This window comes from Limulus polyphemus, unplaced genomic scaffold, assembly GCF_000517525.1.
Source record: "Limulus polyphemus unplaced genomic scaffold, Limulus_polyphemus-2.1.2 Scaffold6669, whole genome shotgun sequence".
In the NCBI taxonomy this organism is placed as follows: domain Eukaryota; kingdom Metazoa; phylum Arthropoda; class Merostomata; order Xiphosura; family Limulidae; genus Limulus; species Limulus polyphemus.
Window position 1 is genome coordinate 12814 of NW_013672279.1, and position 15351 is coordinate 28164.

General features: G+C 30.9%; 1 protein-coding gene across 1 annotated transcript in view; it reads left to right on the plus strand.

The window, feature by feature from the left end:
- Window positions 1-15208, plus strand: part of LOC106473952 (protein white-like) — an 18313-nt gene extending 3105 nt beyond the window's left edge. Inside the window, exons 3-13 of the mRNA XM_013934642.2 lie at window positions 2587-2673; window positions 5264-5292; window positions 7625-7730; window positions 8556-8687; window positions 9332-9424; window positions 9964-10021; window positions 10820-10897; window positions 11776-11881; window positions 13143-13243; window positions 13964-14034; window positions 14291-15208. Of these exons, the coding sequence (XP_013790096.2) occupies window positions 2587-2673; window positions 5264-5292; window positions 7625-7730; window positions 8556-8687; window positions 9332-9424; window positions 9964-10021; window positions 10820-10897; window positions 11776-11881; window positions 13143-13243; window positions 13964-14034; window positions 14291-14392 (963 nt within the window). The 3' untranslated portion in view covers window positions 14393-15208. The remainder of the gene's footprint in view (window positions 1-2586; window positions 2674-5263; window positions 5293-7624; window positions 7731-8555; window positions 8688-9331; window positions 9425-9963; window positions 10022-10819; window positions 10898-11775; window positions 11882-13142; window positions 13244-13963; window positions 14035-14290) is intronic.
- Window positions 15209-15351: the final 143 nt, after the last annotated feature.

Consider the following 15351-nt stretch of genomic DNA (forward strand, 5'->3'; position numbering starts at 1 on the left):
ATTAATAATTCAATCTCTTGGCCAGTAAATTGATAAACAGTTGGATGTTGTGGATCAGCTATACTCCAGTGTGCTATTATAGCACTGTGAGTTGGATGTTGTGAATCAGCTATACTCCAGTGTGCTATTATAGCATTGTGAGCTGTAAGGATGTTGTGAATCAGCTATACTCCAGTGTGCTATTATAACACTGTGAGCTGTAAGGATGTTGTGAATCAGCTGTGCTACAATATGTTGGATGACATCTTGTAGGTTTTGCAACAACTTCCACACCACCGAAACTGTTTACAAGGTCATTTTGCTTGTGGTAAACACTTCGATAAATAGCATGTTCAAAACTTGTGTTAGTTATTCCAATAGTTTTAATTTCACTAATTAGTATAGTTTTTAGAGCCACGTGGAAAAGAACTATTCCTGATTTATTCAATCGTTGCCATGCTTATATGTTTCACTCTGCACTTCGTATTTGCCTGATCACTTCTTTGATCAAACTCGTGCCTTCCACCATAGAAAATAAAACCTTGTTTTTTTTGTCATTTCTGTGTCTAAGCCTGTTTATTTATTCCTTATTTTAGTAGATAACTGTCATACAATATACAATTTTTGTCCAGTTTTTAAATGTTGATAGTAGTAGCACCTTGAAGCTCTAACTTAACCTCACCTTTTCAACATAACCTTATAACAAAGAAAGGACACACTAATAAAAACTGAGGATAAAATTAGTTTGTTCTGATGTTCAGGCTTAACTTATTCAGCTTTCAAATATAACACAGATCTTAATTTTGTCAATTTCTTGCTTGCTGCGACACAGTGGCCAGAGACTCAGGAAAACTCTTTATGTAAATAACTATTTATTTATCCATTCATTGTCTACAAATTCCAATTTTTCATGTTTATAATAATTAAAAAATATATGATTGTGCATTTAGATTTTAATGCACGAGTTCTTTTAGTATACGATACTTATGTACAGTTAGTTTTTCATGATAGTAAGATGAACAAGTACTGTCTCTCATTCATTACTTAATTCTAATGAACATTATATTTAATTAAGTAGAGCTTTAAGAAATTATTCTGTTTCATGTTCAGCCCTGTTTAACAAATAGCCATCAATGCCCAGACTTTTGGTTCATTTTAGAAACATATTTATGAAGGCCCAAAATGTAGTTTTACAGTTTAAAGTAAATTGCATGAAACTTTAAATCACTTGTCAGTTAATAGATGTCACTGCTATTTGTAAATTGATAAACTGGCCAAGACATTGAATTATTAATAGATGTCACTGCTATTTGAATCAGCTATACTCCAGTGTGCTATTATAACACTGTGAATGACATTTGTATTGCTTTCATTCCTCGTAAATTTTTTTCTGCAATATTTTTGACAAAATGGAGTATTTTATCAACCCCAAAATGTTCAGCTGTTGTTGTTTTTTAGTGTAAAACTACATAATGGATTTTCTGCTCTCCGTTCTACACCGTGGGGAATCGAATCCCGCTATTTATTAAAGTATTTCTGTAAAAAATCTTCTTAAAAATAAAAAAAGTCATTCCATACTGTAATTATTGTTAGTAGGATCATAAAAGTAGCATTTATAACTTAAATATGGAAGTGATAAATTTAATGAAAGCATTTCAAATATTAATTGTTTCAAAAATATAGCACTATGAGGTTGCTCTGTTTTGTAAAGCACAAAGTGTTTCTATGGGCTACTTATGCTGTGCCCACTACATTGATCGAACTCCGGATTCGAGTGTTATAAGCCCTCAAGGTCAATATCGAACTAACTGAGAGTTGGGATTAGATTATACATGTAAAGTATGTTTGTTATTAAACAATTAAGAAAATCAACCTAGTAAATCGAGATACAAACAAATAATTTATAGTTATATACGATATTGATTCAAATATCCTAGGAAATGAAGACTCGGTGTTGCTGCAAATGTTTAAGCTTGGCCATTTGATTTTTTTGTCAGAACTTACAAGATCACTAAACTTTTATTTACGAATGCTTTGGGCCTAATTAAAACAGTCGTATGAAATAATCCCACTTTCACCCACGTTAACGTTGTACATTTTATACATTTAATTATATACAGTATTATTAATTTTAATAATGTTTAATTTATATATAGTATTATTAATTTTGATAATTTTTGATTTATATATAGTATTATTAATTTTGATAATTTTTGATTTATATGTAGTATTATTAATTTTGATAACGTTTAATTATATACAGTATTATTAATTTTAATAATGTGTAATTTATATACAGTATTATTAATTTTGATAATGTTTAATTTATATACAGTATTATTAATTTTGATAACGTTTAATTATATACAGTATTATTAATTTTAATAATGTGTAATTTATATACAGTATTATTAATTTTGATAATGTGTAATTTATATACAGTATTATTAATTTTGATAATGTTTAATTTATATACAGTATTATTAATTTTGATAACGTTTAATTTATATACAGTATTATTAATCTTGATAATGTTTAATATGGATGCAGTATTAATAACGATGATGTTTAATTTGGATTTAATATTAATAATGTTTAAATTTACAGAGTATTTGTGACGAATTTGTTCGATCAGAATTTTCTACTTCAACACAAAAGACTCAACATTACATTGAAGAAGACGTGGTTTCAAAGGTAAGTTTACAACCAAACTCTTGACAAGACCTACGGTAAATTAAAAACAACCAGAATTTGTATTCAAGAGAGAAAAATAATATGCTTGGAATGAAAGAGATTGTTGAGCATTTTTAAATTTCAGTCTTGGTGTCACTACAGTTGTTCACTTTGTGATAACGAGCTTTAATAATCCTTATCCAGAAGTGTAACTATCGCAGTGCACAAAAGACGAGTCAGATGACACTTTTTAGGGCTCTCCAAGTGTGTTTATGATATACTTTGTTTATGTTCGTTTGATGTTTAAGGTACTTCTTGAACCTTAGAAATATACATATCATGATTGATCTGCAAGGCAATGGAAAGAGCAAGGACCTCTCCGATTTTCAAAGGACTATTCCAGTGGGTACCCGTATGTCTAATAAGATCATCATTATTAAATACCATTTCTTGACTCACTTTTCAAAAACATCTGTCATCAAAATCTATGAACAGTGATATTAAAAAATGAAAACTCTTGCCACTAGAAAATCTGTGACTACCCACTACTGAGGACAAGTATGATTGGTCAGTTTTGTTAAATGTAACTAATGTCAAATTGTGCCCCAATTGACTGATTGTTTCCACAATGGTTAAGATTTAACTATCTCGAACCATACCATTCAAAGGTCGTTACACAAAATATCAAAATGAAGCCAACAATAAATCCAAAACCATTCTCTTATGCAGAAAGGAAATCGTGTCTTTATTATTGTTTTATTACAAAGTGTGAATAATGAATGACTAGAAGTAAGTTATGTAGTCTCATGAATTGTATTTCACTCTTTCTGTACTGATAATGGAGTAAGTAAAGTAAACTATATAAAACACTTAACATTGTTGGTGTTTTCCTGATAACATAAGCTGCTGGAGGTGGTGTAAAGGTGTGGGGATCTCTTTTGTAGCAGGAATTAAGCCTTTGATTGCTTTAAGAGAGCGAATAACATTTAAAGTGTACTTGAGACAGTCACTGGTTATATCAACCTTACAATGCTTTATTTTCACTCTGATGCCAAGGCCTTCTAAGAAGTTAATAACAGAATCCACCACGATCCATATTGTTTCAAATTGATTGAAAGAGCATTTCAGTGAACTTAGACATCTTTCTTCACAAGCAAAATCATTTGATCTCAATCTTTTATGTTTACATGAATGCTAAATGCAGCAAAAAATCCACCACTGACATTTATGAGTAAATTGTAGAGCTTTAATATAACATCTAATCAGTAATTGAAATAAGATTCAAACGTTAGTAATTAAACTGACAATACAGACTGTAATGAACTCGACAAACCAAAACAGTTATTTTGTATTCAGCATTCTTTTAAGAAACCTTGTGGTGTGGCTCATTTAGAAACTTGGTTACACAAAATGCCAAATTAGGAGCTTCCACCAGGCTCTGCCCAAATATAAACCATTAAAACTCACCTGGGAAACAACACCTTGATGAGGTTTATTGGTCCAGTGTGGCTCATTTAGAAACTTGGTTATACAAAATGCCAAATTAGAAACCTCCACCAGGCTCTGCCCAAATATAAACCATTAAAACTCACCTGGGAAACAACACCTTGATGAGGTTTATTGGTCCAGTGTGGCTCATTTAGAAACTTGGTTATACAAAATGCCAAATTAGAAACCTCCACCAGGCTCTGACCAAATATAAACCACTAAAATTCACCTGAAGAACAACATATTGAAGACATTTGTTTAAAAAACTAACCTGAAGAACAACATATTGAAGACATTTGTTTACCAAAACTAACCTGAAGAACAACATATTGAAGACATTTGTTTCCTTCAGAGAAGAATTTTCGTCATCATATACCAGAAATGATGTTAATTAACTGACTACGTTTTATTTTTTTATAACTTATAAATACAATTGTCATCTCCATTTCTCATATTTGAGAAATTAACATACCTTGACAATGTTTTAGAAGATCGTAACAAAGTGGAAAATAATTATCAGTTCCATTCAACTTATTTCTGTGACCAACGGTAAAGCCATTACACTTATTATCAGTTCCATTCAACTTATATCTGTGGCCAACTGTAAAGCCATTACACTTGTTATCAGTTCTGTTCAACTTATTTCTGTGACCAACTGTAAAGCCATTACACTTATTATCAGTTCTGTTCAACTTATTTCTGTGACCAACTGTAAAGTCATTACACTTATTTTGTTATATATATTTTTGTATATGTAGAACTTTGTTTGGGAAAGATACTCGAAGTAAAAATTAATGAACAGACTGGGTTCCTTCTTTTTCTACACCACTGTGTTTTTGATTGGGTTGTATTGAATGTACCTTCTTTGTTTATAAATACATACTTTATTAAAATATCTCAGGTTACAGTTAACCTTACACCTAAGCAATATACCCGAACAATTAGATATAAAATTTAACGTTTAAATGACTGATTAATTGCTAGCTCACAAAGAAGTAATGTCATTCATTATTTTATTACTTCACTTAAATGTAGTTACGTTTTATTTCTATTTTTTTCTGGTTTTTATTTTTCTCCACAAACAATTGCTACACAGTTAGTTTAATTTTATTCTCTTTTTTAGGAAGATGACCACTACGCTAACCATTCAATGTAAGTTTGTTTGTTTTTTCAACATAACAACACAAAATTTGTGGTTTTGCTTCAAATTATTAATGCTTGATAATCAGACAAACTATACATGAATATGTTAGACACACTTTCCAAATGTAGATTGAAGCTTCAATGATTATATAGTAATAAGTTGATTTAATCTGAATATATTATGTAAATTGTGTTATATTTAGTTATGTTGAGTAAACACTTTAAATGGATATTGCTTAGTAATGTATATAATGTGTTTTTTTTCATTAGTTGTTCAAATTTGGCAATAGGTGTCGCCACGTATTTCATGTAGCTTGTGATTGGCAAAATAAATAATATAGCCTGAATTTTCATATAAATTTCTGAACGGGTAACTTGTTTTTAATAGTTTTTGATATAAGATTTCTTAGGTTATTGGAACAGTGAGTCTTTAGGAAATGACTTGGAATGAGTCATAATATAAATTATCAGAAATAAATCTATTAACGAATCCTTACAGAGAACGAGTTTCTGTTTCAGTATAGTATTCAATTACTCACGAGATAGTCATAATCCTCTTTCTTTACCTAAGAAACTCGAGTAGGCCTAAGATTTCAGTACTTAGAATATTGTATTTGATCATGTCTCGTGTTTAAAAACGTAAGGATATTATACCTACAATTTGAATGAAATGTTCCCTCCAAAAGCTGTTTCAATAACTATATAGGCCTAAAGTTTACGTTAAAAGTGTGACTTTTTTATTGTATATCACACCAAGATATTTTAAAACCGTTTTTGTGTTGGGTTTATCAACTACTAAACAATTTAGTGTGAAGCATATATCCGTTGTTGTACTTTGATGCTTTTTTTTATTTTCTCTAAGTTACTTATCTAATGGGCTTTTTTACCACATATTAAGCTATATATCAAAATTTAATCTTGAGTTAGCAGACTAGGATTTTTGCAGCTTAATGTATCGAAACCTTTTTAGTTAAAGAAATTATGACAACTTATTTTGTCAGTACCTAGTAAACTCGGTACATAATAATAGGTGTATAAAAGAAGATTGATATTCAAGATGAATACGAGCCCGAGGAGTCACATTTTGAAGATGTTACAACGATATTACTAACATGTAGAACGTGCTAAAATAGACTGGCGGGAAACAAAAACCCTACCTAATTACACAAGTTGATTATGTTATAGTGAAACAATTCTGGATCCTAATCACGTTGTTACCGTCCATTTCGCCACGTCTGGTCATACTTTATCTGACGACCGTTCATCTTGACAATAACCCTACAGAGTAGTTTCAATGTAGAAGGTTCCATCGCAAGAATGTCGCGTCCAAAATACATCAGTGTTTCCTGCATGCTATCCGTAAAACATACAGAGTAGGAAACAGCTATTTCCTAACGCTCATTTCAACGTTTTTATCATATAAAAAAATCCATAGGCAACTTCTGTGGTATATTTTCACATTCAGTAGCAGAAATACCTGTTTCATTCTCAAGTTGCTTGAGTGGATATGCTTGTATGTTAGTATTGTTGCCGGGACGACGACTAAACGGCTTTGGCCTCTGACTTTTGCGTCATCTGTTACAAGACTCCGTAAATTGCTTACCGTGGCTGAAATGTGACTTATTACACGTCTCTTTATGAATGGTACTGGTTCCCCAAGTTGATACATAATTCCTTATTTTACAACACCATTAAGTTCAATAGATATATCTGTCTTGGAAATTCTAAGTCCCCGACCTGAACAATATTAAAATTTAATTCTGGTACCTCATGTTCCACCACGATTTTTTATCGGCTGTGGTTGTCACGCTTGTTGCTGATTGGCATATTCAAAATCATTTCGACATAAAGTGCTCAACTCAATCAAGAAAGTGAGTAAACTTTAAAGCTTTTCTTGAATAATATAACAGAAATATGAACTATTTTAAATAGCAGCTTGAAGAAAAAAATGTGTAGAAACTAAGCACCACGTGGATGTTCGATAACCGAAATATATTCATTGATTTTTTTTTACTTTTTTCTTTTGTTTTCGTTAAAAAGATTAACAAAAATACCAGGTGTCTCTTAATTTTGATTTTTTTTTACTCTTGAAAGGCGAAATGTATCTTTCTGACTAGGTTTTGGTGCTTTGAAGATGTCTGTTAGTAGTTGTTCTTCTCTTTACTATGTCGAACATTTTAATGTATTTTCTTCCAGTTGCTGTTTCTAAAATAAGATTTTTCTATCCCACATCCTTCATGCACATAAATACAGAACATAAACTTATTGATCTTTATTGATTAGTTTCAGATTTATTCGGATATGTAGTTTTAGAAGATAAAAGTTTGTTTGTTTGTTTTAGGTACAAAGCCAGTTGGTTTACTCAAGTCAGAGCGGTTGGTTGGAGATCGTTTCTGAGTTTCAGCAGAGAACCGTTACTTACCAACATTCGTTTTGCTCAGACTGTCGTAGGTTGAAGTAATATTTTCATTTAGTGTTCCAACCCCACTTGTTCGGATCAACATTCTTCCAAAACTGTTACTGTGTCAGTTATTCGATTCTACCACACCAACTGTTACAATAATATTATGATATGGTTACAACAGTTGAAATTTATTTCAATTCTTGTTACAGTAATATTATAGTGAAGTTATCACACAACATTGCTTAACCAAAGTTTTGTTTTTTAATAGAAACAGTTGACTAAATTATAAATATTTTAAGGTTTTGAAGTACTAACTACATCAATCTATATAATTCTGATACTTTTGTATATATTATTAGGCCTCTTTAGTGAAAAAAAAATATTTGGTATAATAATCAAACAATCGGTACACTACATAATGTTGAATAATAAATTTGGTGAAATGTCATGATATCATTTACACGATTTAATTAATTTAGGTTACTAAATGGTAAGTTAAAAAGAACTCAAAAACACCAAAAATATTGTACACTCATCACCATTATATGAGGCCTAACTGTATTTCTTTGGACGGCTAAAGAGAGACCGTAAGTATCTGCTGGACCGTCAGCCAATTGACTAAAAATAAAGTAAAATTAAATCTTTTTAAGAAAAATGAAAAAAAAACAAAAACTCTTTGGTTCACTGGCCCAAACTGATATTATGAGTCTTGAATAGCAAAATATTTGTTAGGAAATAACATTTTGAATAGGCCTAATTTTCTTAGAACGATGTATGTTGATTATTTAAGAGGTCAGAAGAAAGAATACGCCGAACACTTACAGTTAGTAGTTATAACGTTCATTATGGGGGATTTTTTTATTAACAGTTTATGGCTGTTTTACTGGGCGCCATCTACTGGAACCAAGATCTGACTCAAGAATCAGTACAAAATATCAACGGTGTTTTGTTCCTCTTGTTGACAAACATGACGTTTCAGAACATGTTTGGAGTGATCAACGTAAGTAATAACATGAAATTGCTGTAAGTTAAAAGTTGTGTGTTAATAATAAAATAATAACATGAAACTGATATAAAAATCAAGGAAATAAAACGTATTTGGAAATAACATATTATATTTTACATTTGCGTGTGGATTTTTGTAAGATCTTTTAGAAAGTTGACTTTTTTGTTTAATGTTTTGGATATCCTCGCTACGTGGGTTATTTGTGCTAGCCCAAATCTTGAACTGATAGACTAGAGAGAAAGCAATTAGTCGACAGTACCCACTTTTAAACTCTTTGACCACTTTTCTGTGATAGAATAGTGTGATCTGACCGTCACTCTTATAACACATCCATAGCCACATAGTACATGTTATGACATGTCCCTCAGAATGTGTTTTCTTTGTAGCCTAAATCTTCAATATATTACGTGAAGTTTATACTTTTGAAGATAAGAGCACTTTTTTAACGCTTTAAATGAAGTTTAAAATAATATTGTTAACACTGTGATTGTATATAGTACTATAATGTCTCCTAGAGGGTCAGCGGTAAAATTACAGATTTAAAACTCTAAAATCCAGGGTTAGATTCTCCGACAGAGTGCAGATAGCCTATTATGTAGCTTTGAGCCGAATCAAACAATAATGTAAAATTGTTGCAGGTATTCTGTGAGGAGCTGCCAGTGTTTTTGAGAGAACATTGGAACGGGATGTATCGTACAGACGTGTATTTCCTGTGTAAAACCTTTACAGAGGTGAGTTTTACCTCAAATCGTGACGTTTTAAACAATGATCCAAGATCGTGTTTAATACAGAGTTGTATTTCAAAAGGGTTAACAAAACAATAGTTACAAATATTAAAACCCTTGAAACATGTTTTAAGATTCTTTTTCTAATTTAAGAGATTTGAATGGCTTGTCACTGAAAGCAATAGACCTTCGTCTACTACTTGTGTGTTTTCATTTTGAATACTAAATATTTAGCTGTTATTATTAAGAAACCTAAAGGAACACAATCAGCTTAGTTCCGAATGAATTATTCAAATGTTAGTAATGTAATCCACTAAAAAAAAAAATATTTCCTAAATATATGAAACGACTATATGAGGTAACACTGCTGTGTTATTTCAATGACTTGCCCAATGAGAAAACGTAATGTTTATGATTCATAATTAAGGTTTGTTTGTTTTTGTTACCAAAATATCAGATGAGCATTAAGGGTAAGTCATAGAATATAAAATATTTCTTCGAAGTGCTTCCTGAAAGATTAATATATATTATAATGTTACACACAGGCTCCGTTATATGTGATCGCACCAGTTCTCTTTACGTCAATATTATATTGGATGGTTGGTAAGTAGTTCTTCTTTATCTTTTAAAGTTACAGACGTTTTACGATCTTGTCAAAATCTTGCAAATCGCAACGAATGTAGGCTTAACAAAAATCGAAGTGGGTGGTTTAAATTCGTTATGGAATCAGTTCACTACCTAATTAATAATTTCGTGTAGTGAATGAATTGTTTGATACGACACTTAAATTGTTGACCTTTAGTCACGTGTTAATTTACACAGAAATCTGTTTGTTTGTGTGTCATATAAGGTATTTAGATACATGATATAGTTAATGTTGACTGATGATCAAAAGCAAGCTACCTTCGTAGATCCGAACTAAAAATCAATACAGTAACAAGTATAACTAATTAAATTAACTTTCGTATTTATTACGATTTTAATGCATTGTTTCATCAGTTGAGTACACTCGTTGTTAACAACATTTTCGGCCATAAACCCAATAATACCTCACGAAGTTCGAATGGCTTAGGATAATTAGATCAGTACTGAATCACTTAACTAACAATGCAAAACGATCTTTATAATGAAAATATGATAATTAAAAATCAACAAAAATATAAGAATTGAAAATAATAAAAATATATATATGCTAAACATTTAAAACCAATACTGTTAATAAAATTAACATAAAAGATAGAACACACCTTCTTACGTGACACATAAACACTAATGGTTCTCTTCATTCGTGTACCATTTATGTATATATTATCAACGTATGATACATTAACACTTGTTATTTATATGTGTGTGTATTCGTAAAAGAACCTATGGTTTCACAATGACTTTTGTAATTTTTAGGACTTTATGACAATGGAAAAACATTTCTCATCTGTAATGGGATCGTCATTTTGATCTCTAATACAGCGACATCATTTGGTAAGAACTTTCCATTCATAGACTACTATAATTAATTAGAATAGCAAAACAGTGTTGTAAATGGCCAGAAAACTAGTGTTACAAATTACTAGAAAAATATTGTTAAAATAACTAGAAAAACAGCGTTACAAATGATTACATAAACAGTGTTGCAAAGAAATTAAATACTATTTTTAATGACATACAATTTTAAATATTTATTTCTAAAGTTTCAAAATAACTGTCACACAATTTAATACATTTTATTCCTAAAAGATGCAAAATATTTTCACAAATTACTGTTATACGAATTATTGAAATGACAAATATTTTGATATACAGTGTTGTTACCCCTCTTAAAAAGTCCCCCAAAATAAAATATCTCAGGAAAACATCCTTTTTTTACTTTTTGTTTGTTTGTAGTTAAGCACAAAGCCACACAATGGGCTATCCGTACTGTGCTTACTGGGGGTTTGTTTTTTGTACAAATTATAAATATGTAATTATATTAAATTTAATATTTACCAATTATAAACTACCAAATTATGATTTGTTTGTATGTTCTTTTTTCTTCATAAGCGCAAAGCTGTACAATGAGTTATCTGCACCGTGCTAAACGCAGAGAGCGAACTTTGAATTTTGGCGTTATAATACAGCCTCTCAAGCTTACCACTAAATCAGCAAGAGGTTTTATGTTATGTCATATAAAATAATCCCATGAAACACATATTCATATATCAATAATAAATAATTCAAATCAAGGACATGAAATTTCCAGTTATTTTAAATAAGCTGTTCAAGAAACAACACGTGAAATATAAGTATACACATTTGATTTTCGAATATACAATATTATTACTATTGATGATTTAAGCAAGGATCTGTGTATTTATTTCTAGGCTACTTAATGTCTTGTATAAGCAGTACTGTAGAGATTGCTCTCAGTATAGGACCAGCCCTACTTATACCTCTAATGATGTTTGGCGGCTTCTTTCTCAACAACTCGTAAGTTATTTCCTTTACATGTAGGCTTAATATTTGTTGACAATCAAATACACGGTAATATTAAGTCATTTCTTTTCCATGTAGGCTTAATATTTGTTGACAATCAAATACACGGTAATATTAAGTCATTTCTTTTCCATGTAGGCTTAATATTTGTTGACAATCAAATATATGATACTATTAAGTCATTTCTTTTCCATGTAGGCTTAATATTTGTTGACAATCAAATACATAGTAATATTAAGTCATTTCTTTACCATGTAGGCTTAAAATATGTTGACGATCAAATACACGGTAATATTAAGTCATTTCTTTTCCATGTAGGCTTAATATTTGTTGACAATCAAATACATGATACTATTAAGTCATTTCTTTTCCATGTAGTCTTAATATATGTTGACGATCAAATACATGGTAATATTAAGTCATTTCTTTTGCTTAATGGTAGTTGGTGATTAAGTATACCGCCAGGTTTTCATTTTACAACTATAGCCTACCATAGGCTTGTAATTACATATGCAATGAGTGTGCAAGTTTTAAAAAACTCACGGAATATTTGGTGCTTTACTGTAAGCTGGAAATTTTTTTGTTTACCTTTGGTGTTTCTATCTGCAATGACTTGCATGAAAATTTGACTATCAGCACACAACTGAACTGAAGTTAGAGTTACAACGTTACCTTTTAATATGCACTCTAAAGCAAAAGATAACATTTGTAGGTGGCGCACTTTTTACTTCAAGTTTCGAGAAAGTATCCAGTCATTTTTTCTACAGAAAAGGTTTAGAAAACTGTTATTTTTCATTTTTTTTCGATGGATAAAAAGTAACTATCCTAGTTAATCAAAATATAAAAAATAATATGAATTATTCTATTTATAGTATGAAATGAGTGGTGTGTTTTTTTAATCTTAAACCGTAATACACTCGAAGCATTTAAATTATTTCTTTATACATTTTTGCAAGTTGATGAATAATCTTGCCTCGATCTCAAACAACTTTAATCTTTAAAAAATTATCATAGTTCAAGTTATTTACTTTTTCACCGCAGTGTGGGGCTTTAGTAGAAAAATAATCTTCCAATGTAGGGATGCTAAATAATTTTATAAATATAAAAAATATTAATATGTTTCTTTATTATCCTGTTTTCCAGCAAATTTTACGTTTTAAAATTTTATTTTAAATGAATTTTATAAATTATTTCCCAATGTTATATTTATAGTTTTCAATAGAACTGTTATTCGATTTTGTTCTCTGACTTTTAGGTCCACTCCAGTCTACTTCATTTGGTTGAAATACGTATCTTGGTTTTATTATGGAAACGAAGCTCTCTCTATAAACCAGTGGAGAAATATTGACCACATAGGTTGGTATCGATTGTTTCTGTAACATGTGTTCAGTATTAGTTCGTAAGGTAAAATAAAATCGGTTATTAATCTACCGATTTGAAAAATTAAAAGTTTATTTTTTGGAATTCTTTAACGAGAATCGGTAGTAATTTGAACTTTCCAGTTGATAAAGACCAAATAACTTGATAATGTTTCAGAAACAAATCCCAACTTAAAAGTGATTTAAACGACCGGCTTGGTATGTTACTTAACAACAAATTGGACATTGTTTTGTTAGAGAAGCAAACCTTTAGTGACTCATTGTGTCACTACGAAAGCGGAGACAATGAGTCATTGTTTCATGCTCGAGTGGAACTAATGTGTTTCACTTGAGAAGTAAATTTGATTAATATTACTTCCCGAGACTTGTAAAAGCATTTATGTTAATAACTGATAGATAGCTTTACAAAAATGGTGCAATCTTCCATATGCTGGTACCAATAGCACACGGAGTTTTTATTTATTTTGGTATCAAAGTCATTTTAACTTGCATTATATGTACGCGTGTGGATAACATAAAAAGTATCAGAAATAAAGTTTATGATCATGAAAATTGCAGTAAACACCGACATTTAAAGAAATATTAAAATCTACTAACAATATAAAGCCTGTTTCCCTAGTTTATGTTCCACTACTTATCGCCACCTATTGTTAGAGAATGGCTATTTCAAATGGTTTTACTTATTGCACATCCACAGCCTGCAACCAAACCCAGATTGGCTGTATTCCTAACGGCAAGGCTGTACTGAAACAGTTGAACTTTGATGAGGTGAGATATCTTACTGATGAAGTTCTTTTAAGAATATTGGTATATTTTAATTGTCATAACAACCAATTACTGAGACGCACGAAAAATACAGACAGACCTGAGGGAAGTATATAGTGATGACAAAGTCAAAAAAATCATTTATTTCCTTTAATATATGGCAAAATGAGTAAATGGTCAGAATACATAAATAATTAGTTTAAATCATTATGTTTCTTTAATTACAACATAGAGTTTCACAAGATTTTTCTTCTTGCAGGATAACTTCATCTTTGACAACTGGCTCTTGGTCACTCTCCTTGTTGGATTTCGTATTCTGGCGTTTATTGGGTTGTTGTTCAGAGCGAGTCGAAATAACTAATACATAAACTATTTTATGGTTTCCTTTATCTAATTATCCGATGTATTTTATTTTTGTACTGAATCAAACTAACTTTATACTCAAATTCTAATTTAAGATTATTACCCGCGAAAAGGAAGACACCAAAGTTCTCGTCCAAGTTTCCATAACAACACATTTTACTTAAAGAAGTGTGGATCAGTATCTATTCTAGTAATAAAGAAAGTTTCATATTGTCGTTCTTAGAAAAACCCAAATATCTTAAAAACAGCAAATTACGGTCACTCTTGGATAAAAGTTTTAAATATATGCTCAAGAAAAGTAGACGGAAAAAATATAGCACAGTGAGCTGTAAGGATGTTGTGAACCAGCTGTACTCCAGTGTGCCGTTATAGCACTTTGAGTTGGAAGGATGTTGTGAACCAGCTGTACTCCAACGTGCTATTATAGCACTTTGAGTTGGAAGGATGTTGTGAACCAGCTGTACTCCAACGTGCTATTATAGCACTTTGAGTTGGAAGGATGTTGTGAACCAGCTGTACTCCAACGTGCTATTATAGCACAGTGAGCTGTAAGGATGTTGTGAACCAGCTGTACTCCAACGTGCTATTATAGCACTTTGAGTTGGAAGGATGTTTTGAATCAGCCATACTCCAGTGTGCCGTTATAGCACTGTGAGTTGGATGTTGTGAATCAGCTATACTCCAGTGTGCCGTTATAGCACTGTGAGTTGGATGTTGTGAATCAGCTATACTCCAGTGTGCCGTTATAACACTGTGAGTTGGATGTTGTGAATCAGCTATACTCCAGTGTGCTAATATAACATTGTGAGTTGGATGTTGTTTTGAACTGATACAGGCTTAACTTAGAAAATTAGTAATGTTAATCTAATACAAACCTTAACTGATACGATGGCATTTAGGCTTAACTTAGATTTGAAATTAGTAATGTTAATCTAATACAAACCTTAAAATGCCATC